The 24,387-nt window shown below is 45.5% G+C and overlaps 1 protein-coding gene and 1 long non-coding RNA gene across 2 annotated transcripts in view; one reads left to right on the top strand and one right to left on the bottom strand.

Moving 5' to 3' along the window:
- Positions 1-24,387, top strand: part of PDE8B (phosphodiesterase 8B) — a 204,654-nt gene that overhangs the window by 105,825 nt on the left and 74,442 nt on the right. Inside the window, exons 2-3 of the mRNA XM_019532208.1 lie at positions 12,458-12,463; positions 13,856-13,915. Coding sequence (XP_019387753.1) covers positions 13,889-13,915 — 27 coding nt within the window. The 5' untranslated portion in view covers positions 12,458-12,463; positions 13,856-13,888. The remainder of the gene's footprint in view (positions 1-12,457; positions 12,464-13,855; positions 13,916-24,387) is intronic.
- Positions 829-10,923, bottom strand: LOC109308009. Its single transcript, XR_002100434.1, has 3 exons — positions 10,913-10,923; positions 2,495-2,501; positions 829-937 (listed from the first exon to the last, which is right to left on the bottom strand). It is a non-coding gene; the product is annotated as an uncharacterized LOC109308009 (long non-coding RNA).

Genomic DNA, 24,387 nt, shown 5'->3' with positions numbered 1-24,387 from the left:
AGTCAGCCAGTCAGGGAGCGAATAAAGCATTATGGACAGACAGATAGATTAAGGCTTTTATAATATTAGAATATGTGTGTGTGTGTGTGTGTGTGTGTGGTGGCATTTCATTTTAATCATGGAAAAACACAGATTGAGGGGTTTTAATCAATGAAGGCTGGATTTTTATGAGAGAATTTGGGATTTTTAAACAGAAAACCAGGATCCCTGGACTCATCACTAGCAGCCAAAGTGACCCTCCCCTCCCCTGGCCTTGAAACCACCTGGGCTTTATATAGAAAGTGGCCATGCAGAACCCTCAGTTTAGCAGCTTCTCTTGAGCCAGGCAAGAGTTAACTAGGATGTTGATGATGATGCTCCCCCTCACAGCAATGGCATCTCCCAAAGGGAGAGAGGGTGAGGCTGACAAAGGGACTCCCATTCTGCTCCATGTGCATCCCAAATTCCCCGTTACTTTAATTCTGGTACCTTCTTTACTGAACACCCAAGGCTCATGCCCTGGCTGCCCACCCTTGGTTATGCTACTGGGCTGTTGCCTACAAAAACTCATGCCGCTGTAAACCAGTCTCTGAGATGCAACTCTGCCTTACCTTCTGCCTGTTCTCATGCCAGTACAGGCAGTCCTTGGACTTACAACACAACTGGTTCCTGAAAACCACATCTTAAGTCGAAACGTTGTAACTAGGAACCGATTTTTCTCATAAGAAACAATATTATAAATGGGGGATTTGTTCCTGAAACAAGGCCCAGTACCCTATTTTTACCAAAAATACCCCAGAATTTTATACTCAGTCAATTATAGATGAGTAATATAGCTACATTAATATTGATTTGGAAGGACTTCTTTAAGGTGACTTTGCTGGACTTTTTGAAGGGTCCTTGCCTGGAGTCTTCTCACGATTCTGGCTGCAGGGTTTTCTGGAGTCTTGTCTGCTTTCTTAAAGAAAGTATCCAAGGAAGTTTGGACAGATGTTCTCCAGGGAGAAGGGTGACACAGCGAACTTGTTTGCTGGCATGGCATCGTGTCAGATCAAGCGTTGTAAAGTTGAAACAGGGTATCGATTTATAAACGTAAGTGCGAAATGTTGTAACTCGGACCGTTGTAAGTCGAGGACTGCCCGTACAGCTAACCACCTCTGTATTTATTCAGTAATACCTACAGATCTTCTAAGTGGCTTCCAAAAACAGGTCCTGCTCCAAAGAATGTGTTGTTCTAAATTTTTAGTTTGATCAACACATAAAAAAGTAGGGAATGTTAGGACCGAGGATAGAGGAAGAAAGAGACAAGGTTTAAGGCTTGTTTTTCCATTGGACTCTACGTGGTTTGCAGAGGTCTGCCTGACGAATCACTTGCAGGAGCAGTGCATTGGACCACATGATTACTTGGTTTAGTCACGGGGTACAAATGTCATAGTGGCTCTGCCCTAAATACTCTGACTTGTGATGTTCTGGACTGAGTATCTTGCCTGAATTGTATGGTTTCTCTCACATTAACAGTTGACATACAGGTGGTCAAGAAATTTGCCTTTCCATTCTGTGATTTAAGGCACTTTTATGCTTCACTAGTTATCAACAAAAAGAAATGTCACGTAGCAGCTGTGAGACTAGAGACCCTTCTGGGTCATGAACCTTACTTATATATGTGAAAAGATGCCCCTTGAAACTATGCAGTAAAATATTTTCCTCTTGATTTACAGATGGACTTTAAATGACTTGCTAAGTCTGAGGATTATGCTGTGTCTGAGATCTAATTAGAGCGATTCTAGTGTCAATTTCTTAGCTGAACACTAGGTGAATATGTTAAAAAGGCCTTTACTTTTAATAAGTATATCTTGTTTTGAGAGTTTCAGATCTCTATGGAAAATACTGTCAAAATGATAAGCTTTTGTGAATCATGAGTCTTACAAAAATATTGTTTTAAATCCAAGTAACTAAAAATGAAATCTCTTAAAAATACAAGCTATTTTAAAATATTAATCTGAATCTTTTAGTCTGGGCAGAAGGAAACTGGTTTGGATTAGAGAAGTAGATAGGTGAGTCAGCTATAGAGTAGTGCAGATATCTTTTTTTTTTATTATTTCCCTAAGTCGTAGGAGGCTTGAATTTTTTTTGAAAATCATTTTAGGCTGAACATTTCATTCAACCCCAAACACAACATTTCATTGAGTTTCATAACTTTTGAAATGATTTTAATAACACAGAAGTAAATATCCACCTTGACTTGAAATGAATTATGATGAAATACTACTTTGAAAATGTTGAAACCAAATGGTCAGACGCAGAATGGTCTTCCCACCCTGATTAGTGTGAGAAAAAGTGTCTCCAGAAAAGAAGACAGCTGCAGAGGTAGTGTCAGATGAAGTGAGGGTGAGAGTTGGTGAATGTCAGCCGAAGTGAGGAGGAGAAAAAGGATCAGGGGAAGGTTCATATATTGGATCTGGATTTGTAAGGGTGGGAGAAGTGAGGACCCTATATATAGCTTCTGATGGGTTACCTTGGAACTCCTCATTTGGGGCTGCTCCCCACACTGCTCCAGCAGCTTCTGCTCCTATAGATACTGGGTTCCTTCTCCCTCCAGTATCCACTGCCTGCCCCGGCCCTGGCCCTGGCCCTGGCCCCAGCCCCTGGAAGGTGGGGGTGCAGTCTATAGAGATGAGGGAGTCCACAGCCAGGTGGCTGGGAGGGTCTTGGGAATCTTGTGCAGTGCATGAGCATGGTACAGTGGGAAGGGAGTACCACTATGTGGCATGGTAGGAGGGAGGCACTTGGCATAGCATGCAGGGTATGCAAGTGCTGGCACAATGCAGCAGAGGGGTGTGCCTGTGCAGCATGTAACCTGCATGCAGACACCTGGTGTGTGGCTGGGGGGCCTGTGGCCCCAGCCACTCAGAAGATGGACAGACCTGCTGTAGAGGAATGTTGATAACAAGGAAGGGGAAATGAAGCTAGAGGGAGGTGAGGGGGGAAGGAAGGAGGAGAAGAAAGCAGATGCTGTGATGGTAAAGAGGGTGTGATGAGAGCCATAGACAAGGGCTAGGGACAGGCATTCAAAAAACTGGAACCTGAATTGGTTTAACCTGCAAAAATTGAACTGATTTGCAAGTGCAGAGACATTCGCATTGAATTCTGGAAATGCAGGCACATGCCTACATTGGCTCAGGCTAGAAGCCAGGGGGTGCTAAAGCAGCCCTCCCTTGCTTTTACAGCAGCTGCAAGACTGGAAGGAAGCTAGCCTGGAGGGCATGGCCAGGCCCCCATAGAAGATAAGTATGATTGTGGAGGTGTTTAAGCCCTCACCCTGGCCTGTGGGAACCCCAGCCAGGCTGTGCCTGGAGAAGAAGGGGGAAAGCAGGCCTTGCCAGGATTGTCTCTGAGGCTGGATACCAGCTGGGGCAGCGCCTCAGGCAAAGAGGGGTAGGGGGTGAGGTTTAAACTCCCCTGTCTCTGGGCAGGCATGGAACCCCAGTTGGGGTCTGCCCAACTTTCCCTCTTGCTTTTGTTTGGGTGGTGGGAGGCCTGGTCAGAGCTGGCCAGAATGGCCCTGCTATCTGTCCAGGGCCAGGGCTGAGACTGCAGCTGCAGCTGGGCCTGTGGGGCTGAGCCCAGCTGGCCTCTGGATGTTGCTGAGGGTAGAAGCAGAGGGGCAGCCTGCGCGGGAGCCGCAGGGTCTGTGTGGCAAGACTGCTTTCTGTGCCCAAGCCGGGCAGGGCTGTCATGGAGCCCCAGCCAGCTGGAAAAGGGCCCCTCAGGGCCAGCCCATGGGGGCAGAGCCCTTCCTAGCCCACTGCAGCTGTGTGACAGCCCAGCCCAGCAGCACGGGCAGGGACTGACTGGGGAACAGGCTTCCCAGGCCAGCCTGGAGGTGCTGGCAAGCCCTGAGCCTGGCAGCCACCATCATCATGCCCCCTATCCTGTGCAGCACCTGGAGCTGCAGGCACACAAACAGCTGTGGGCTCTCCAGGGCCTAAGTGCTGTTCTGCCCCCCTTGCCTCAAGCTTCTGCTGCTGCGGCCAGACTATGCCTCTGGGAGCAGGGGGGTGGGAAGCTTCAGCCCCACGGCTTCTGCCCAGTGCATGGAGTTGTGGCTTCAGCTCCTGGATACTTCGGAAGGCATCTGGGGGCTGTAGCCAGAGCTCCATGCACCGGGCAGAAACCACCAGGCCCGACAGGGATATTTTTCTCACCTCATCACCCGCTGTGGCTCCTGGTTCTGTTGCACTGTGCAGTGCTGCTCGGGACAGGAGAAGCTTCCTTCAGCCCGGCGGCTTTACTCTGAGCTGGGTTGAAGGAAACTCCCTCTGCCCCAAGTGGCGCTGTGCAGTGCACAGTGCAGGAGCAGGAGCTGCAGCTGGAAGCGAGGGGAGAAAAACAGCCCTGACAACCTGGTGGATTCTGCCCAGGTTGTGGAGCTCCGGCTGCAGCCCTCGGACACCTTCTGCCTTTGGAGGCGTGTCTAGGAGCTGGAGGTGCACTTCACATGCTGGACAGAAGCCACAGGGCTAAAGCTACCCCATTCCCCCCATCCTTCCAGAGCAGCATGCCACAGCCACAGCTGTGGAAGCTGAAAGCAAAGGGGGCAGAACAGTGCCCCCAGCTCTGGCCAGCCTGCGGCTGGTTGTCTGCCTGCAGCCCCAGGTGCTGCACAGGACGGGGGGTGCAGCAGCTGTTGCCAGACTTGGGGCCTGCCTGCACCCCTGAACTGGCCTGAGAAGCCTGCTTGCCAACCAGCCCCCCACCCGTACTACCAGGCCGGGCTGTCACACAGCCCCAGTGGGCTGGGACGGGCCCTGCCCCCATGGGCCAGCCCCGCGGCACCCTTCCCAGCTATCTAGGGCTCCATGACAGCCCTGCCCAGCTTGAGTGCAGGGAGCTGCGCAGCCCCAGCCCAAGCTGCAGCCCACTGGGAAGGGCCCAGCCCCTGCCACCCAGCCTGGGCTGGCCTCTGCTCTCAGTAACACTCACATGCTGGCTCAACTGGGCCCTGCAGCCCCAGCCACTGGTGAGGCAGGTGGATGGTGGGAGCCATGCCAGCCAGCTCTAGCCATGCTCCCTCCCCTGCCACTGGAATGTGGGAATGACTGACAGGGGCCGCAGTCCCCTGGTAGGGGAGGGTGGGGAATAAATCCCCTCCCTGCTCCCTTTGCCTCAGGGGGCCATGCTTCTGGCCACACCCCTGCCCCTGGTTGGGCTGCAGAGTAGTGTTGGGGGGGGGGGCAGCCCTGTTCTCTGGAGCAGAGAGCATAGCCCTGCCCAGGGCTGCAAAGCATGCTGGGATGCTGGGGGACTCTAGTTTAACTTAAACCAGAGAGGGGCTGGAACAGAAGGTGCATAAACTGATTTGACCCAAATCAGTTAAGTCTAACACTACATTCAACCAGGTTTAGCTTAAACCATTTTCTGCTCACTGAACTTCTGTTACAGGTTTAAACCAGTTTCTGATCACTTAAATCAGTTTATGTGTAACTTCTGTCCCTAGCCAAGGTGGCAAAAAAACAAATGCAGAGCATAAAAATGCTGTGAAGGAGAGAGGTCAGGGCAGGAGCAGCTGTTCTTACCTGACACCCAAATGAAAGGGAAGAAGTCAGTTAATGTCCACCGCTGGGAAGATCTGGTTTGGGGGACATATCAGAATAAGAGCATTTCCTGGGTACATGAACAGTTTTCACTGCTTGCTAAAGAGGTACAAGGGACATAAATGTGATTTATTGTACTTTTTTGAGTGATTTTTTTTTTTTATTTGAGCATCAAAAAAAAAACAACCCCAGCCAACACTTCTGTTTTATCTGCCTTTCCAAGAGATGAAATGATCCAAAAGTTTCACTTTTTCATAAATGCCTCTAGCCTAATCCCTAACATCACTCCTATCCCAAATGATGTAAAATTTTATTCAAAGCTCTTCTGCTCTAATAATTAATCACTAGTTTTACCTTAATTGTGTAGCCAATTACCTATGAGTTTATAAATTGCAGGGGCTGTGAGTCTTCAGTCACCTAGATAGGGTAATGACTATTTTTATAAGTGATTAAAAAGTGCAAAAGTGAAAGTCTGATGAAGCATATTAAGTGTGTTTTGATTACCTAATGATATTCTTGTTGTAGTAATAAGATACCTGACTATAGATAACATAATTAAGTAGTCAGTTGCTATTTATAGTATTTTGAAAATATATTGTGCATTGTTTTTCATTGCAGGATAAATACCAATGTATGATTAGGTTGGCTGGTTACAGTGCTTGGCTAACAGATCATAATGATGATGATGTTAATAAACGGTGAAGTCTGTAAGGATAAGAAGAACTTTAAAAAAAAGTCATTGTTACAACAGATGTCGCCAGAAAGCCAACTGATTTTATAAGAGCTTTGCTTCTAAGTCAAGGCCTTGCTCTTCCAACCACTGAAATCATAGAATTTTGCCATTGCTTTCAGTGAAATCAGTCTTAGGGTCACAAGTTTTACAAGAATATTTTGTGTGAAATGAACTAAACTGCCAGTTCATGATCCTTCTTCCTGATGGCAAATAAGGCAATAGATGTCTAAAGAGAAAATGAATCAGCAGTGAAAATTGTTACAACATTTTTGTTCAGCGCAGGATTTGGTTTATGTTTGATGCAGACTCAACATTTGCTTGGTACTGATATTCTCTCAGTGATGAATATAGAAGGGTAGGAACATCTAAAAGTTTTGCAAAGCTTTGGCAGTTATAATACCCATTTAATAAATGAATATTTAGGAGTAAATAGTGTGAATTTGCAAAGGATTGGGAGCTGTTTCTAATGGCAGACAGATTCATGTTCAGTCTGTGAAAGCCAGGTACTGCAGTTTGTAATATTTACTGCAATCTACTGGTAATTTCTTTTGTTTTGTAAAACTAATGGAATACACAGCTTTACTCTCTGTCCTCTTGCAAGAATTAATGAGAAACAATTTGAAAGCATGTTGCAGTTTAGTTTTTCAGCTGAAATTTTTTGAAATTCTGGCCATGTTCCTTTAATTGGCTCCAAATGAAGGGAGCCTTACACCTGCATAAAGCCCCATTGACTTCAATGTGGCTCTGCAGGAATCAATCAAAGAACTGGTGTCTAGTTTTGTACATCACAGAACAGTGCTTCTGTGCTGGCATGCTTCCACCAAGACACCTGCTTAGTCATGGCTAGCACAGCTAGCTCTAGCATGGCTCTAGCTTCAGACATTAAGGACAGAGCCAGAAGTATGAAAACAATCAGGAACACTGGAAGGTCAAAGAATCCCCAGGAACTCTGGAAGGAATATTTTCTGTTAGGGAATTAATGCCACTTGCACTGTATACCTTGCAGGGCACCCAATCATTAACTACTCAGTTTTGTCTAAGGTAAAACAATTGCATCCACAGTGTAGACTTTTGTGGGCATCTTCTATTAGCCTCTCTGTGGCTCTTCTGCAGAGTGGCCATACTCATAGGATTGGATATCAACAAAACATAAGAATTATGACTTCAAGACATTTCTCTAGTGCCTTAGGGTTAGATGCATGAATACACCAACATATATGCCAAGAAACAAGCTGAAATAAGTCCTGCTTATACCCGTGTACCATTTAGTTTCACTGATGTCGAAAAAGCTGAGAGCCCTGCTCCTGGCTTCCACTTTCATTATAACCCATGTGATATAATCCTGTTCAAAGCAAACCTAATTTATATAGGGCAAGAGCCACAAAGAGACTTTTGCATGACAACCCTGAACATTACAGTAACTCAGGCATCTGGATTAGGTTAAGTTCCATATGCATTTCATAGGAGAGAGAGGCACCTAGGAACAGTATTTGCAGTGGCCAGCATGCTAAACATTAGGGAAGGGGAACAAAGACAGGATATCTAAGTGATCCATTAGGAAATGTTGAATAGAGGAAAGTATGCCTCCCTTCTAGCTAAAGCCCTGAGTTAGGCACTTAAGTGAGACTGGGATTCACAGCCCAAAACTGCTTCCTATGAATCTAAGTCTAGATGTTAGGGTTGGAAGGGACCTCAACAGATCATCAAGTCTGACCCCCTGCATAGGCAGGAAAGAGTGCTGGGTTCAGATGACCCCAGCCAGATGCCTGTCTAACCTCCTCTTGAAGACCCCCAGGGTAGGGGAGAGTGCCACCTCCCTTGGGAGCCCATTCCAGATTTTGGCCACTCTAACTGTGAAGAAGTTCTTCCTAATGTCCAGTCTAAATCTGCTCTCTGCTAGCTTATGGGCATTATTTCTTGTAACCTCCAGGGGCGCCTTAGTGAGTAGAGCCTCGCCAGTTCTGCGCCCCCTTGATGAATTTATAGGCAGCCACAAGGTCGCCTCTCAACCCTCTCTTGCGGAAGCTGAGGAGGTCCAGGTGCCCTAGTCTCTCCTCGCAGGGCTTGGCCTGCAAGCCCTTAACCATACAAGTGGCCCTTTTCTGGACCATATTCAGGTTATCCACATCCCTTTTAAAGTGTGGCACCGAAAATTGGACGCAGTACTCCAACTGTGGTCTGACCAGCATCTGATAGAGGGGAAGTATCACCTCCTTGGTTCCGTTTGTCATACATCTGCTGATGCATGATAAAGTGCAGTTAGCTTTGCAGATACTAAAATCATCCCTTCAGCCTGAGGGAGCACGGATACTCAAATCATCCCTTCAGCCTTTAGTCCACATACTAAAATGCGGACTTGAATACTAAAATCATCCCTTTGGGTCGAGATGGCTTGCTTGATATTAAAACCTGATTGTAGGAGGAGGGGGAAGCTGATGGTGGTCTTAGTGCCACCTGTGTTTCATGTAAGAGCTTAATAGTTAAGAGCACTCGTAAAGAAGTTGGAGACCCTTATCAGCTTGTGGAGGTTCTCTCGCATCACCAGCTAGGCCACTGTGCAGAAAAGAGCACAAGTTTCACAGGCCCAGGAACAGATTGATCCTGTAGCCCAAGTGGTGAGGTCAGAACCTTGGACTGAGGAGAGTTGGGATTCTGGGCTCTGCTTCTAGTACTGCTTTTTTGCCTTTTAATGCAAAATCCATTTTCGTTGGGAGCAGAGAAGAATCCAGGACTCACGATTTCAAAGTCCTTGCCCCAGTCTACCATCGTCTTCTTATGCATGCATGCTCTAGCTTATTGAATCTTGTAGTCTTTTCTGCATGGTGGCACAGCTTTGGCAGGAGGGTGAAGAGTGACCAGCCCAGCTTGTCCTCCAGGCTGCTGGTCTAGATTCTCTTCTGAGATGTGTAAAGGGTAGGTTTATACTCCCTCAGGCTGCAGAGGACATAGCACCCAGGTCTGCTACTTGTCTCCTATAGAAATGAGGGTGCAGTACCATCTCTGGTTGTTTGGATGATGATTGTGGCTCCCGTAACGTCAGCTGCACTTACTGCAGTTGTGTGTTAGCCATGCTGTGAGCATTTCTACTAGATTGGGCAACTCAAGGAACTCTGACTTGGGTGAACACCTAACTTGTGACTCTCAGGTGGATTTAAGCACGATGTGCTGAATAGCTCAGCTCTGCCAAGATGGCGATGCCTTTGGGTATGTGCGCTAACAAAACTTCAGATACCCAGGGAATATTTTTTGGTTAAATTGTGGATGTTTAGGAGGGTGGGCAGAAGAGGCTGGGCATCTTGTACTTGAGCATCTAAATACCATCTAAGTGCCCTTGTGGATCTGAGCAGTAGTACCTACAATGGTAGTGGTAGCCAACATTATTAGCTTTTTCCTAAAAGAAACAGGATGAAACTTATGTTTCCATTTTATGTTAACTATGTTATGATTGTCCCTAGTGTTGCAGTATACTGGCTTGATTTTAAGAGATGCCTGGGTTGACTTCCTGAGGATCAGCTTCCCTTACAGCCTCCTTCCGCTGGAACTGCCCCATTTTTTAGGTTGCACTTAGCAGTGAAATGCAACTGCTTCTTGTATGTCAGGCCCTGAAAAGACACAATTGTGGTGCTCAGTCTCTGGACCATGGGTTAGATCCACTCTATCTAGAGATGTCATCCAGTCTGCAGGGCTGCTCATGGGTCTGGAAATTTGGTGGTGGGATAATGGTGGCAGTATTAATTGCTGCTTCCCTCCTGCCAAATTTCCAGACAGACAGAGAGCCCTGTAGCCTGCATGATGTAGCACTGCTAGATCCCTTTGCAACCAGTACACTGGTCCATAAAACAGGTCCCACAGCGCTCAAATGGAAGGTTGAGTACCATTGCTCTAAAACCTGTCATTGGAGCAGTCCGTGTCTGCTAACAAAGCCTTTGAAAGCAGAATTCAAGTGTGCTCCTAGTGTGTCTGTGGTGTCCTTCAGGTGTCACAAGTCTTTAAGCACGACTTAATTTCTTTAAAAAGATGAGTTTTAGTGAACCTCAGAAGACCTTTAAAATAACTGTTTCTTTGTTGCCATCCCCAACAGCTATTAATGCAATTGCTTCCATAAAACTGCATGTCCTTAACTAGCCTTATTATGCACAACTTCATGGACAGTGTCCAATATTGATTTTCATTTTCATTCAGATGTTACTGTATTAATTAAGTTTTCTTTGCACATGGGACTAGCTCAAATAGGAGGTACAGTTTTTGATACTTTTGTAAGGAAAGTAGCTCTTAGCTACAGACCTTTGTGGAAAGAAAAATAGCTTTTACTCTAAAAAAAACACCAATAGCTTCACTGATGTTTAAGTTCTTGGAATGCTGCCTATGACCACCCTTTGGCGCATGTTGGGCTGAAAAGAATCAAGACTTAGTGACTCATGAAATCATAACATGTCAGTCATAACTACATAATTATACTGTCTCTCATGCAGATTAATATTTAACATAATATCATATTCAAGGAAGAAAACAGAGCACTCTAAACTGTGGGTGTTTGTGTACAAGCCTTTTGTAAGATATCAGGTTGAAAAACAAGACAGCTTCCTAACAGAAGACTGAAGTGAACAATAAATGCAGAACACTGCCTACTGCAGAAATAGATTTCCTGAGTGGCAAATCAGGGGCCCAGAATTACTGCCTGGAGTTGGGATTTAGTTTTACATGCAACTCATTGAGTGGTTTCTTGAGGTCATATTTTACTGGCGATCAAGGTAACCACTAAACAGGGAAGCGGATATGCATACTGTTTGACATGTGGACAGATGAAAGTGTGACCTGCTTCAAATCCCTCCTTTATGTGAAGTACATCTAATTTGGAGCATGTCAGTATCATACAAATTTAGAGCCCATCCAAGCTAAAGCACCTCAGGATGTCCTGGAGCTGGAGGCTGTTGCACTGCACCACAGCTGAGGACTGAGGAATTTGGATCTCATCATCCCACTAAGCCATGATTCCCTGGATGGTTCTGAGGAAAGCAGAATGGAAATAGCAAAGACTTATGGATATTAGATCCCTATCAGGTGCTGGCTTTTTTCTCCAGCTTATAGTGGAGAGTCATCCCCTATGGTGCTCTGTTGACTCCTTTCAGAAATCACAAACTCATTATTGCCATTGCCAGGGTGGTGCATGGTTCTTTGACACCCCCATGTATGTGCCCTGCAAATTCTGCCTGTTGAAGTTGGGACACTGCTGCTGCATGTATATTGGTGTCAGTGAAGCTTCAGGAGCTCTCTTCCTCCTCCTCTCCCCATGCTGTCAGGCTTAAGCCACAACCTACAAACTTTCCCTGGCCTATTTAAAACTTGTTACAAAGGAGATATAACTGGATGAACCTCTTGTTTTAACTGTGTTCTCTAAGAAGTGCAAATTATCACAGACCAGTACCTCCCCTACCACCTGGCCTTTGTTTTTACATGAGCTTCCAATGATCAGGGAATTTGAGGAGGAAAAGTGGGATGAAGCCTGTGGCACAGTGTAAGTGCAGTTCTGACCATTTGATGTTTGTTATGGCTTGCATTTCTGAAAAAAGTTAAGCCTGCTCAGATTTTTTTTGTGGGGACAGATGACTGGTAGGGGTGGACCAGAGAGAGTATAAATGGTTCCGTAAGTGAGTTCTGACCTTTTGTAAATGCTTTATCTTTGTCATCCCTGCCATTAGGTAGCTCTGGGTCCACCTTGGAAAGATCAGGGAAGAGCAGCTCATTGGAGTTGTACCCAGTGAATATCTATGAGAGTTCCTTATAATAAATGCACGTTACCCAATGGGCACTAAAAACCCAGTTGGTATCACAAGCCATGACTTCAGAGCCTTCACCTTGATGCCAGTCCTTGCTGTACTCATGAGATGCCATCTCTGCCGTGGTCTGTTTGTAGACAGACTAGATTTGGGGGGTGGTTCCTGAAAGACCACCAAGTGTTCTCCTTGCCCCAGATGGAGAGAAGATCCATGCCAATATACGTAGTACTAGTTGTTTGCATGGTGTGTGAATGGATGCTCAAGAGTGTTTGACCTGCTTTCAGGAAACCATTTTTAAAGTGGCAGTTGTGAAAATGGAGGCTGCAGTGTGCCTTTATGCCTAGCATTAAAAAGTGAGGTCACATGTAAAGCAGGTGCTTGTAGCTCCAAGAAAGTAGAGCTGGGAATGGGTTGCAGATCTGTTATTTTAACAAGGCTTGGGGGAAGCAGAGCACTGTGGGGATGACTGGCTCCCTATCATTCTCTGGTGTGGGGGACAAATGCAACCTGAAGCATTTCCCAATGAATTGCTTCAGAGTTATCTCTGTTTCACCCAGTGTCTTTTTTGAAAAACATAAATTGGGACAAATTGTAGTGCTATAGCATTGTGTCATCTATCCCATCACTTTTTATGGTGCTTTTAAGGCACTTGAAACTCTACAAATATTAAATCTGTCCATGTCCTTAGAAGAGTGATGGGTTCATTTTAAACAACGTATCTGTTGATTAGAGTACTGGGTGCCTGTACATGTGTGGGGACACTGTAATTACAGTGTCAGAGCAGCCTTGATTAATTGAGTCTTTTGGAGAGTGCTGATTAGCATGTATCAGTAGCCTCTGCCTCTCTTTTATTCAGCATCCCCATGTTTCAAAATGGTGGCAGAGGCACTTTAAAGCTTATCAAACAGGTTGTATAATGGTGGCAGGGGGATGCTAAATACACAAAACTCTGCAGGTGCTTTAATTAGAGCAGCTCTTAGAGCTGCTCTAATTAAAGCTCCCAACCCTACCCTACCCCAGGAGCCATGTGTAAAGACACCCAGTGTACTTACATACTGCTATGTAAGGACCCATGCATTGTGAATCTCCAAATCCAGATTGAATCAGAGGACCCTTTCATCTCTGCGAAATGAATCAGAACCCTCCAAATCGATTCAGAGACGTTCGGACCTAGACACAGCTTTAAATGTTTTTTCTACATACCTCTAGGTACCAGGCAGCTCGTGAATGCTGTGATGGTAGGGCAGATGGAGTGTCCCACAGAAGCCTGAGGGGCCCCCAGCATGCTCGGCAGTAGACCAGAAGCACTTCTGGTCCACTTCCAGGTCTGCTGGAGAGCATGCAAATCAATTAATTGAATCACTGTCCCCGATTTGAGCCAAATCCGAATCAAATATGGCCCGCTTTGCACACCCCTAGCTGGTACCACTGGCCACATGTTCAATTAAAGGTATGATAGGAACTGGCGACAAAGTTATTACACACACATTGTATAATAACTTTGTCATTTATTCCTGGTTTTATGCCATTAATTGAATAAACGTGTAACCAGGTCATTACTTAAGATGTGATTAGCCAGTTAATCGCATCGTAAGTGTCAGGGGACTAAAAGACTGTAATCAAAGATGTACTTCAGCATAACCAGGCCACAAGGCATTATAGTAGTACTTACCTAGTCACTTTTTTATTTTTCCTGTTTGATCTCTTTGTGTCTTGCAAAAATTTGTCTTTTAATACTTTGAAAAAACTCACTTATTCATTGTTCTTATTAGCAGGCTTCAGCTACAGAGATCCAGATTGGACCCATGAGACTGACACAAGATCCTATTCAGGTAGGGCTGTTTTAATCTGATGATGGAATAAATTCAATGTTAATGTCCAAGAATGCTGTCCAATCCTTGTAGTTATGCAAAATCTTTGTTTTACCTGTGTAAGGACTGTAGGATGCTTTTGTACTGTGCATAATTAACTGTGTTAGTGGACTTGTAATAGTTGAGATTAAGTATTTTTAGCATAAATATTAGAAAATATAGAAGTCACAAAGCTTCAATTTTAAACCTTGTCTGTGGAAAAACTCTGAACACGTGGATAACTATTAAAAAGTTGCTGCCTGACAAATCAGTGGCATTGGAATGCACATCAGTAGTGCTATGATAATTCATATATACTGTAAGTTATGTTACAGACCAAGACAGAGGCTCTGTGTACAGTAGAATGGTGAAGCAGTATGTGACAGGATTGTTTCAGGGCTGAGTACTCATCTTGCTTTCCTTGATTCATCATTCAGCTACTGACTATGCAAAAAATTCTTCCTTCTAGTGGCAGGGGAGATAGGGGGAGCAGGCAGTCGGAGGGGGTGAGGAATCTCCTCAGCTAATTATATGAGAAAGTGAAAAAGCTAAATTCATACCAGAAAACTTAAGATGTTGGAGGCAATGGGTGAAAAGCAACAAACAGTAAGTTCTGTTGCAAATCAAGCCTTCCACAAACTGGCAAGGCAGCTCCTTCTAATTTTAGATCTAACTGATGAAAGCCAGTTTCGATCATTAGATTTGAAACTGCTACCCACAATATTTGGAAAGTGTTGACTGTAAATTTTGGACCATACCTAGTAAGGAAACAGTTAAAGCTAGTGGCAAGGTGGCCCGCTACATCATGTAGAGAGATGTGAAATCCTTTTGTTTGGATGGCATCTATCACTAATGATGTTCCTTTCATAACTTATCTCATATACATATACATCTCATATACAATCATTCTTTTACAATTTATTCATCCAGAAAAGGAATTGTACATAACTTTTACAGACATTCTTTGTATCAATTACCCACTTCAACAGTGGGCTTAATGCTGCAATATTTCAGAAGTTCTTTAGTAGTCAAGCTTACTCAGGTGCGAGCACATTTAACTGAAATGATGATTAGATATTGTGATTGTCATGTGCTCAGGATTGAACTACAATATCAGCATGAATCCTCATTTAAGATAAAGAGTCTTTTGATTATTTTGCATGTCCACATGCTATAAAATGCACAAGATATGAATGTGTAATGATATATGAAACGTAAATTCATTTACAAGTTCCTGGATTGGTTTTTACTAACCAACAATTGCTTTTTCTAAATAGTGCTGGTACAGTACTGCAAAGACTCCATTATTGAATTAAGGTCACATTGATTTGGTCCTGTTGCTGGAAACCCGCACCACAGTGCCAAACAAATTGTGCTCTGACAGGTCACAAGTGCAAGAAATCAGTTGAGCTTTAGCGATAGTGCCTGAACTTTGGCTTGATAATACAACAACTCCTAAGCATACTTACTAGTATTTCTGTGTTTATATGTTTCTGTACTAATAAATAGGGTAGATGCTAGGTCTGTGTGAAGCTTCAATTTCTGTTTTGATTCAGCAGAGATTCAGCCCAACTTGGCAGCTGAATCTCTGAATCCAAAACAAATCAGGAAACCCTCTGAATTGAATCGGAACCCTCTGAATTGATTTGGAGAGATTTGGAAAGATTCTACGATTTGGACATAGACACAATTTTAAATGTTTTTTCTATATACTTCACCGTACCAGATGGATCCAGAAGTGCACCAGAACTGGGGGACCCCCCCCCCCACCCCCCAGCTTGGAGACTGGTGCGTCCTGGGTCTGGGGGGGCACCTGGGGTCCTCCCATGGCTGATCACTGAGCTGGGAGAGGGGGAGGGGGCCTGTGCACTCGGCAGGAGACCCGAAAGTGGGCCAGAAGTACTTTCAGTCTACTTCCAAGTTTGCTGCCAAGCCCACAGGGGGGCCCCCCCAAGCTCCTGTGGACACTCCATCCACCTCACCATCACAGCCCACCATCACAGGATTCACAAGCCACACCTGGTAACTTGGGGTATGTAGAAAAAACATTTAAGGCTGTGTCTATTGCCGAATTGCTGATTCTCTGAATCAGCATTGAATCTTCAGATTCAGATTTGGCCGAATCGAATTGGGACAGTGATCCGAATCAACAAATCGAATCACTGTCCCCGATTCCAGACGAATCCGAATTGAATACAGCCTGTTTTGCACGCCTCTCGTAGATGCCAAAAGTTAATTTCTGGCTTGTAAACATGTTCTTAGAGATCCAGTTACAGAGAATGTAACTTTTAAAAGTTTATAAAAACCATATACTGTCCATTGAAATACCATAACATTGGTTTTTATCTTGCTCTGAAATACTGCTTTAAAAATCCAAGGGTAATTTGTTTTTTCATTCAGCATTTGACATACAGAATTGTGGGGTCAGTATTTTAATGTGCAGCAAGAAGCAAAGCATAAACAGAGTTCATACAAGAAAATGAAGGACTTATGGAACAATTTCTATATGCTGTGCAAATTTGAATTTTTATTTACTATAGAACCCTGAACTTTAGATTATTGTATTCGATATCTAATTTAATAATTTAAACAATTCTTTGGCCTAATTAAATAGTTCCTTCATGTTTTTATTAGGCCCATGGAACTAGGTAGCTGTGGTACTAGAACAGTGTCTTTGTTCTTGTGAGGAATTTTAATATAAATATGTGGAACCCTTCAGGAAAAAATGTTCTTCAGACTTCGAGAGTTTGCATTAAGAAGAGCAAGAAAATATTAACAAATTAAATCACATTTTCTATATGTAAAAGTTGTTTCTCTGGCGTCCTTAGAAATCATATCTTTCTAAATACTGTAGAAAGATTTACAGTGGTAATTGTTATAATCTATTTTGAATTAGCATTCAGCATGTAAAAAAGGAGAGGTAAAAATGTGAATCCACAAACTTTCAGACTTTTCTTTTTACGATTCAGCTCTGGATGGTATTTTGCCCTTAGCTTAAAAAAGAAATAAAAATCTACATCTCTACACACAAACGAAAGTAAAATCATGATATAATGAGTTTACATACAAGAAAGCCATATCTGTACGTTAACACTTTTACAGTGGAGGGATGTAAGGAGGGGTGGAATATTGCACTTGATCTCAGTTGTGGAACAAATTGTGTTTTATTTTTTATGCTTCATTGATCTAGCAACATTGCAGGGTGAGCAGAATCGGGGATCTGCAGGGGTTAATGCAGCTGTCCTCCCTCACTGCCACTGAAACAGGTCCTCCAACAGGGCTTCTTACTTGGGATTTCAGTGTTGGGCCCTGCCCCAGCTCACTCCGCTCCCAAATTCCCTGTCCCTCCAGGAACACCACTGGCTAGACAACACAATCCGGATCTTTGACACTCCTGCTTTAAGGGATTATGTACCTATTCCTTTCTCTGTAAATCATTGAGGAGCCCCAAGATTTCCAGTGTTGCTGGACTAGAGGGAGAACGAAGCAGGCTTACCTGGATAAATGAACTAGGTTTTTGGCCTGCCATGAAAAATATTATCTCCCCATAATGTCTCCAGACCAGCCATCTTAAATACCTGAAATGTGGTGGCCTGTCCCTCAGCACTATCAAAGTACATCTTATTGCTATATCAGCTTCCCACCCACTCATGGAGGGTCAGTCAATCTTCTTCCACCTCACAGTGCTGAAGTTCCCAAAGAGCTTGACTAAGATTTTCTCTCCAGTGCAAGCCCTGGTTCCTCATGAACCAAAATTAATTCTCACTGCCTTCTTGAGTCAACAACCATCTATTTATTACTGTCTGTGAAGGCTCATCTGTAAAGGTGGCCTTTCAAGTGGCTGTGCTTTCACAAGAAGTCATTGTGAGATGCCAGCACTGATGGAGAATTTTGTTGTGCTGAAATTTCCTGGAAGAGGTCTTTCTCCGAATTCACTTCATGTTTCTTATCCAAAGTTGCCTCCAAATTTCATCTTAGTCAGAATATCACTGTCACCTTTGAAACCTTTCTTCCCCAAGTCTCAGAAACAGAGGCATTTCTGCCTGTGCTTGACATGAGGAGAGCCTTGTTCTTTTTATGTACACAGAACTAAGCTTTTCCAGAAATCTCCTCAACTTTTCCTTTTTATTACTGGAAAAATCAAAAGGCACAGTGATTTTTGCCTCCGAAGTGTCTAATTAGACCTCTCGTCACAAATTGATGCGAATTTCCTGCAGTGGCTCTACCAGTGCTGATCAGGGCCCACTCCACCAGAGCCCAGGCAACTTGGAGGAATGCCTTCACACTGTCTCCACTCCAAACGTATACAGAGCAACCACTAGGTGCTCCAAACATACCTTCATTGAGCACTATGCTGTTGTCAAGGCCTCCCAAAAAAATAATGTGTTTTGCTAAAGCTATCCTTCATTCATTTGTGTACAACTTGGAAACACTCCTCCAGGCAATATGGGTACTTGTTTGAAGTTACCCACAATGGAAAGAGCAATATGGACAATAATAGGGATTCTATGAGATGTGTTATCAATATGCACAGTCAAAGTCCTATCCTTCATTTCCTTTTCCTCAGTCCCTGGCACTGAGGGCTTCTGTGGTGAGAAGAAAATGATGCATGTGAAGCATGAAATATCCTTTGTCCCCAGCTTTGACATATGAGGATAGACAGGACAGATGTACAAATTACTATTGCTAAAGCAGCAAATTCTCCAAGCTTGAACAAGTGTGGCACATTTATGTCCACAAGAATGTGCATATGGACAGCACATCTTGAACTCCAGTCATTGGTAAGTAACTTCTTTCTTTTTGTCACGAGTGGGGCCTAGGAGCAGCCGTGATCCCACTAGCGCCCCCTACCGTGTCAATTAGGCGATTCAGCACCCTCTTATCTCGCCCGCCACGTCTTGCTGGTATATATAAGGTTCTATGGGAGGCTGCCTTTTATCTCCTAATGCAGGGTGTTATGCTGAACTACCCCCGTTCCGTATGAGGCGACTCGGTGCACCCCCGCCTTATGGGCAATGCATGCCTCCTACCTCCCCTTTACCACGCCCCAAGCCTCACAGCTCTTCCTGGACGTTATCCGGTCCTTAACCTTCTCTGCCCTACCTGGCGCCCCTGGGCTTGTCGCGCAACCGGCGCCCCTTCTCTGGCGGCCCCCTGGGCTTGTCGTGCAACCGGCGCCCCTTCTAGTCATTAGTCCTATCGGGCTTACTGGTGGTGCTTTTGCCCACTGGGGTCAGCAGCCTAAGCCTTTCCTGGCCCCTCTGGGTTCCTGTCAATAATAAGTGTCCAATTAGGCTCAGGCAACCTAAGCCTTACCTGGCCTCTCTGGCCCTTCTGGGTTCCTGTCAATAATATGTGTCCAGCAAGGCTCAGGCAGCCAAAGCCTTATCTGGCCCCTTTGGTTCCTCAGGGTTCCTGTTACAGTGGAAACCCTCCAGAACACCTTCTAGGCCACACCCCTCTTGGGGTGTCTGTCCATAATCCACGCCCCTCTTGGGGTTGCTTCCCTAAACATGCCCCCCCCCGGGGCTCCTCTTGAGTATCCGCTCGCTCCTGCGGCTTCTTTCTGCTTTTGCCGGTCTTTCTGTAATCACCGACACTGCGCCACCCAGCGCCAAACAACCTTGCCGTCCCTGGCACTACTCGTTTGCCCACACAGGGCACTGGGAACCCCCAAGCAACTGGGGAGCTCCCGTGAGGCCTCCTTGTGCCCCTACAGCCTCACCCGGTCCTCCGGTGTTAGCATATCAAACAGGGAACACAGAAGCCATGAGCCAACCAGCTGCAACACAACAATAAACCTTCTGGCTATAACATAAGGTCCAGGTCCCACCTGGCTTTCCAGTAAAGCCTCCTAGTCAGGGTTCTCTCCACCCACGCTGTGATGCAGCTGCTCATTCTATCACTCTGCTCACCTCGGCTCAACTCCCCTGCAGAGCTCCTGCACCTACGGCTGCCAGAAGGGAACTGCTAGCTGGGCTTTGGCCTGGGCTGTTTATAAAGGCCTGGCCCTGCCCCCTTCTGGTCACCTGACCAGCACGGTTGCCCCAGCAACCATCACCTGAGCTGCCTCCTGTGATTGGCAGCTGCCCTTATCCCTTCATAGGAACAGGGCTCCTGCGTGACCCTGTGACACTTTTCCTAACTCATCACTTCACCAATTCATTCCCTTTTTGCCATTGCATAGTCCCCCTTCTATCCTACAAACCTATTCATCCCACTTGTTAGTCTTCATGGTCTAAAATCTCTTGCAGACTGGTGAGATGTCTGTTCCCACTTCTACTGTACCAGCTTTAATTTGCCCATTTTTTAAATTTTCTCATGAGTGTCTGTCCTTTCTCCCATGCCAACTCTTGTGTATGAAAGAAGCCCCCTCCTCAAAGCTACTTAGTTTTCCTTTATAAAACTCTTCTTTCTGTGAGGCTTACAGGGACATAGCAATGGTTAGGCAATGGATATATTGTGATTGCTGATTATCATTATTTTCTCTATTTCCTTATAGGCCTCCATGTTTGTATCCACTTGTGGTCCCTAGTTTTATACCTTTGTCCCTGCTTTAAAAACTCTATAATCTATTATGTTTGTACAATGTCAAACCTGCTGGCAGAGTTGTGCTGTTACCCGGTGCATCCACAGGTGGCAGATAGTAGAATGACCTTCATGGAAGGTTAGCTGTGAAATAAGCAAGGGTAACTCTAACAAATAAGCAGTCATGGACCAAGTAACAGCAGCACCACCAAGATACAATGAGGACAGCAGATGGCAATACACCAGGAAACACCAAGACTGGTTTGATGAGAATGACTAGGAGATCTGAGAATCAGTCAACCACAAGCCAAGTACAAAAGGCCTTGTGCAATAACTCCAAGCAAAATAAATTGAATCACCAACAAGCCAAGGCAGAGGTCCAAGGGAGGACCCCTGACATGAACAGATGGTGGAAAGACAAAGTGAAGGTAATTTGACAGCTTGCTGACATCCATGATGCATGTGGCTTCTTTGGTGACTCTGAAGCCATCTATGGTCTCAGCACTCGGGGACCAACCTCCTTGAGACCTAAGGGTGGAAGAGACCTGATCAAGGAAAGGGGAGCCGTTAAACCCACTGGAAGGAACATTTTGAAGACCTCCTCAGTTGAAACTGTTCTCAACTCCATCCTTCAACACGCAGTCAGAGACTGTCTTAGAATCCCTGCAATGCTTGGTGAGGTGAGGAAAGCCATCAAGCAGATGAAAAACAACAAGGCATCTGGAGTGTATGGAATCCCTGCTGAAATCTTCAAGCAGGGAGGAATGGAATTCACATCATGTCCTCATCTTAAGGATCTGGAATGATGAGGAAATCCCAGATGACCTCAGACACCAGGATCATGACAGTCTTCAAGAAAGGAGACAGATGTGACTGTGGAAATTACAGAGGGATCTCCTTGGTGTCCACCACAGGAAAGATGATTGTGAGAACCTTCCTGAACTGTCTCCTTCCACTTCCTGAAGAGCTCCTCCTAGAATCTCAAGGTGGGTTTAGGACATCAAGAGGGACAATTGACATGATTGTCACTGCTCACCAACTTCAGGACAAATTACAGGAACAACAAAAAACCTCTCCACTTGACCTTCTTTGACGTCATGAAAGCCTTTGACTGTCAATTAAGAAGTGCTGTGGAGGATCCTTCTGAGGTACAGATGCCCACCAAAAGTCATCACCATTCTTTGTCTGTTCCATGACGGTATGCACGCGGTGGTTCTCAGTAATGGATCTATCACAGATCCCTTTGAGGTTAAGGTGGGAGTTAAGCAAGGCTGTGTCATTGCTCTAACACCCTTCTCAATGTTCCTGACCACATTGAACCACCAACAAGCTTCCAGTTGGAGCGGAGCTACACTATTGAATGGATGGTAAACTGTTTAATGCCAGCTGACACTGAACCAAAACCAAGGCCACCCTGACCACAGTCATCGAGCTTCAGTACATTGATGCTGCTGTAATATATGCTCACTCAGAACCAGATCTTCAGGCAATCATTGACAACTTTACCAAGACTTCCAAAAAAATGGGACTGTCACTTAATGTTCAGCAGGCTAAGGTCCCCCATCCACAAGCACTTAATTGGCAGTTCTCCACCCTGATAATTCAGATTTATGGTGAGACTCTGAGTATTTCCTGTACCTCATAAGCCATCTCTCACAGAAGGCTGAAATTGATGAAGAAATCCAATATTGCCTCATGTGGAATTTCATCCTTCTGGCACCTGAGATGTGTGTTCAAAGATCATGACATCAGATTCCAAACAAGTTCTTTGTTTACCAGGCAGTTGTGATCCCTAGCTTACTGTATAGAGCTGAGATGTAGACACCATAGAGGAAACACCTCAAATTGCTTGAGCAGTATCATCAATGCTGCCTGCAGATCTTTCGAATGCAGTGGGAAGGCAGACGCACCAGCATTAGCGTCCTCTCACAAGCAAACACTACAAGCATCAAGGTGATAATCATCCAACATCAACTTTGATGTGCCAGCCACATCATTCAGATATCCACTCCTGAAGCAAGTTTTATTTTCCAGTTCAGTCAAGCTGTATACTCAGGAGGAGAGCAGAGAAAGCACTTCAAGGATGCCCTCAAGGCCAACTTGAAAAAATGTAACATTTACATCAACTCATGCAAGACTATTGCCCAGGACCACCCCAAATGGAGGAAGAATTTGCTGCGCAGATCTCAATACTTTGAAACCTCACAACAACAGCAGGAGATAGAAAAATGGGAGTACCAGAAACAGCATGTCATGGACCGAATCAAGAATCCAGAGCCACCCACCCTGCATGGAAGGATGTGCCTGAGTTGCAATACAATTTGTCATTCCTGGTTTGGCCTTGTTAGTCATTATAGGGCCTAGAGAGAAGACAATCATTCTCACCTGCAAGGGATTACCGATGATGATGGTGTCAAACACTCCAGTAAGAATGTCTCTGGGAGCTATTGTAGTACAAATAATAAATAATCAGAAGGCAGAAAACAACTCGATATATAGCTCAAATGTAAAATTGGCTCAGCAGGAGGAATATACCCTGCTATCCTGATAGACAGCACTATTAGAATAAAAATACTAAACTGCCCATCAAAGCAACAGATAAAACAATTTCAGTTAAAGAACATGCATGAATTTTAGGTAGGGTGGTCAATTGCCATTAACGTGTGATTAACATGTTCATTGGTTCTTGCATTAATTTTAATGCATTAATTGTGCACGTGGCTTTGGAACCCACTTGGGCTCCACTCTGCTGCTGTCACTGCCACCTCCAGGCCACCTAGTAGGGCAGCAGTGGCAGTGCAAAGGAGCCACAGGGCAGCCTGGGCATAGGCTCTGGTCTGCTGCAGCAGGAAGACGGGGAGGGGCAAGGGGCAGGGGCGGGGCACATAGACACATACAGACACACACATGAGCAGCTACAGCATGTATGTAGCCAGGAATGCAGCCCAGCAGCAGCATGTGGAACAGCATCCTGCTGGTAAGTCTGTGGAAGGGAGGGAGGTGGGGGGAAGAGGGAAAGGGCATGAGGGCATCAGCAGCCCCCAAGGTGAGGGAGGAAGAGGGGCAGGGGCTAGGGTGAATGGGACCCTGGGGCTGGGGTGGGAGCTATGGGTGGCTCATCCAGGGATGTGGTGGGGGCACAGCTCCCCACTGCTGCATGCATCTGTGGGGGAAGCATGGGGGGCATGTGCCCCCTGTATATGTGCATGGAGTGGAGGCAGGCTGCCCAGTGTGAACTGAAGCTCTGTGCCCTGCTGCCTTTGCCCCAGGAGTCTCATGACATCATGTTGTGCCTCCTTCCACTGGGCAGGCAGTGGACATGCAGTGCAACCAGCTGGATCCCCCCCGTGCACCCCTGGACAAGCCGCCCGCAGCTCTGTCCCACAGCCTGCTCTGGCACCAGGGCCCCATTCATCCCAGGCCCTGCCCCACTCCCTTCCTCACTATAGGGGCCTCGATCCACCCCCCTCATGCCCCTTTCCTCTTCCCCGACCCCTTCCTCTCCACAGACTTATCTTCTGGGTGCTGCTCTACACACCACCCAGGCTGCATCCCTGTAGGATTATCATATTTCAAGTTTTAAAAAAGAGGATACCTGTTGGGGGCATGTAATATGGTTGTGGGGAGACAGCATTGATATGCCCATGCCCTATCCCTGACCCTCAATTGCAAGCCACAGCCCCCCCCCAAACATGCTGCTGCCACTCCTCACTCCTAACCCATTGTACCCCAGGGCATGTAGGGACCCCCCCCCCAGGCTCCAAATCCCACACGCCCAGCCACAGTCCCCCATACCTTCACAGATTCCCCACCCCCACACACCCCTACCCCCTAACCATACAAAGTACATGTGTAATTTTACATCATTTTGAGATTTTATGCACATAATTTTGAGTTTTTAGTTGTGCAATTAAAATCACAATTAA

This window comes from Crocodylus porosus, unplaced genomic scaffold, assembly GCF_001723895.1.
Source record: "Crocodylus porosus isolate Cpor-Errol unplaced genomic scaffold, CroPor_comp1, whole genome shotgun sequence".
NCBI classification, from domain to species: domain Eukaryota; kingdom Metazoa; phylum Chordata; order Crocodylia; family Crocodylidae; genus Crocodylus; species Crocodylus porosus.
This window is presented reverse-complemented; position numbering and strand designations above follow the sequence as displayed.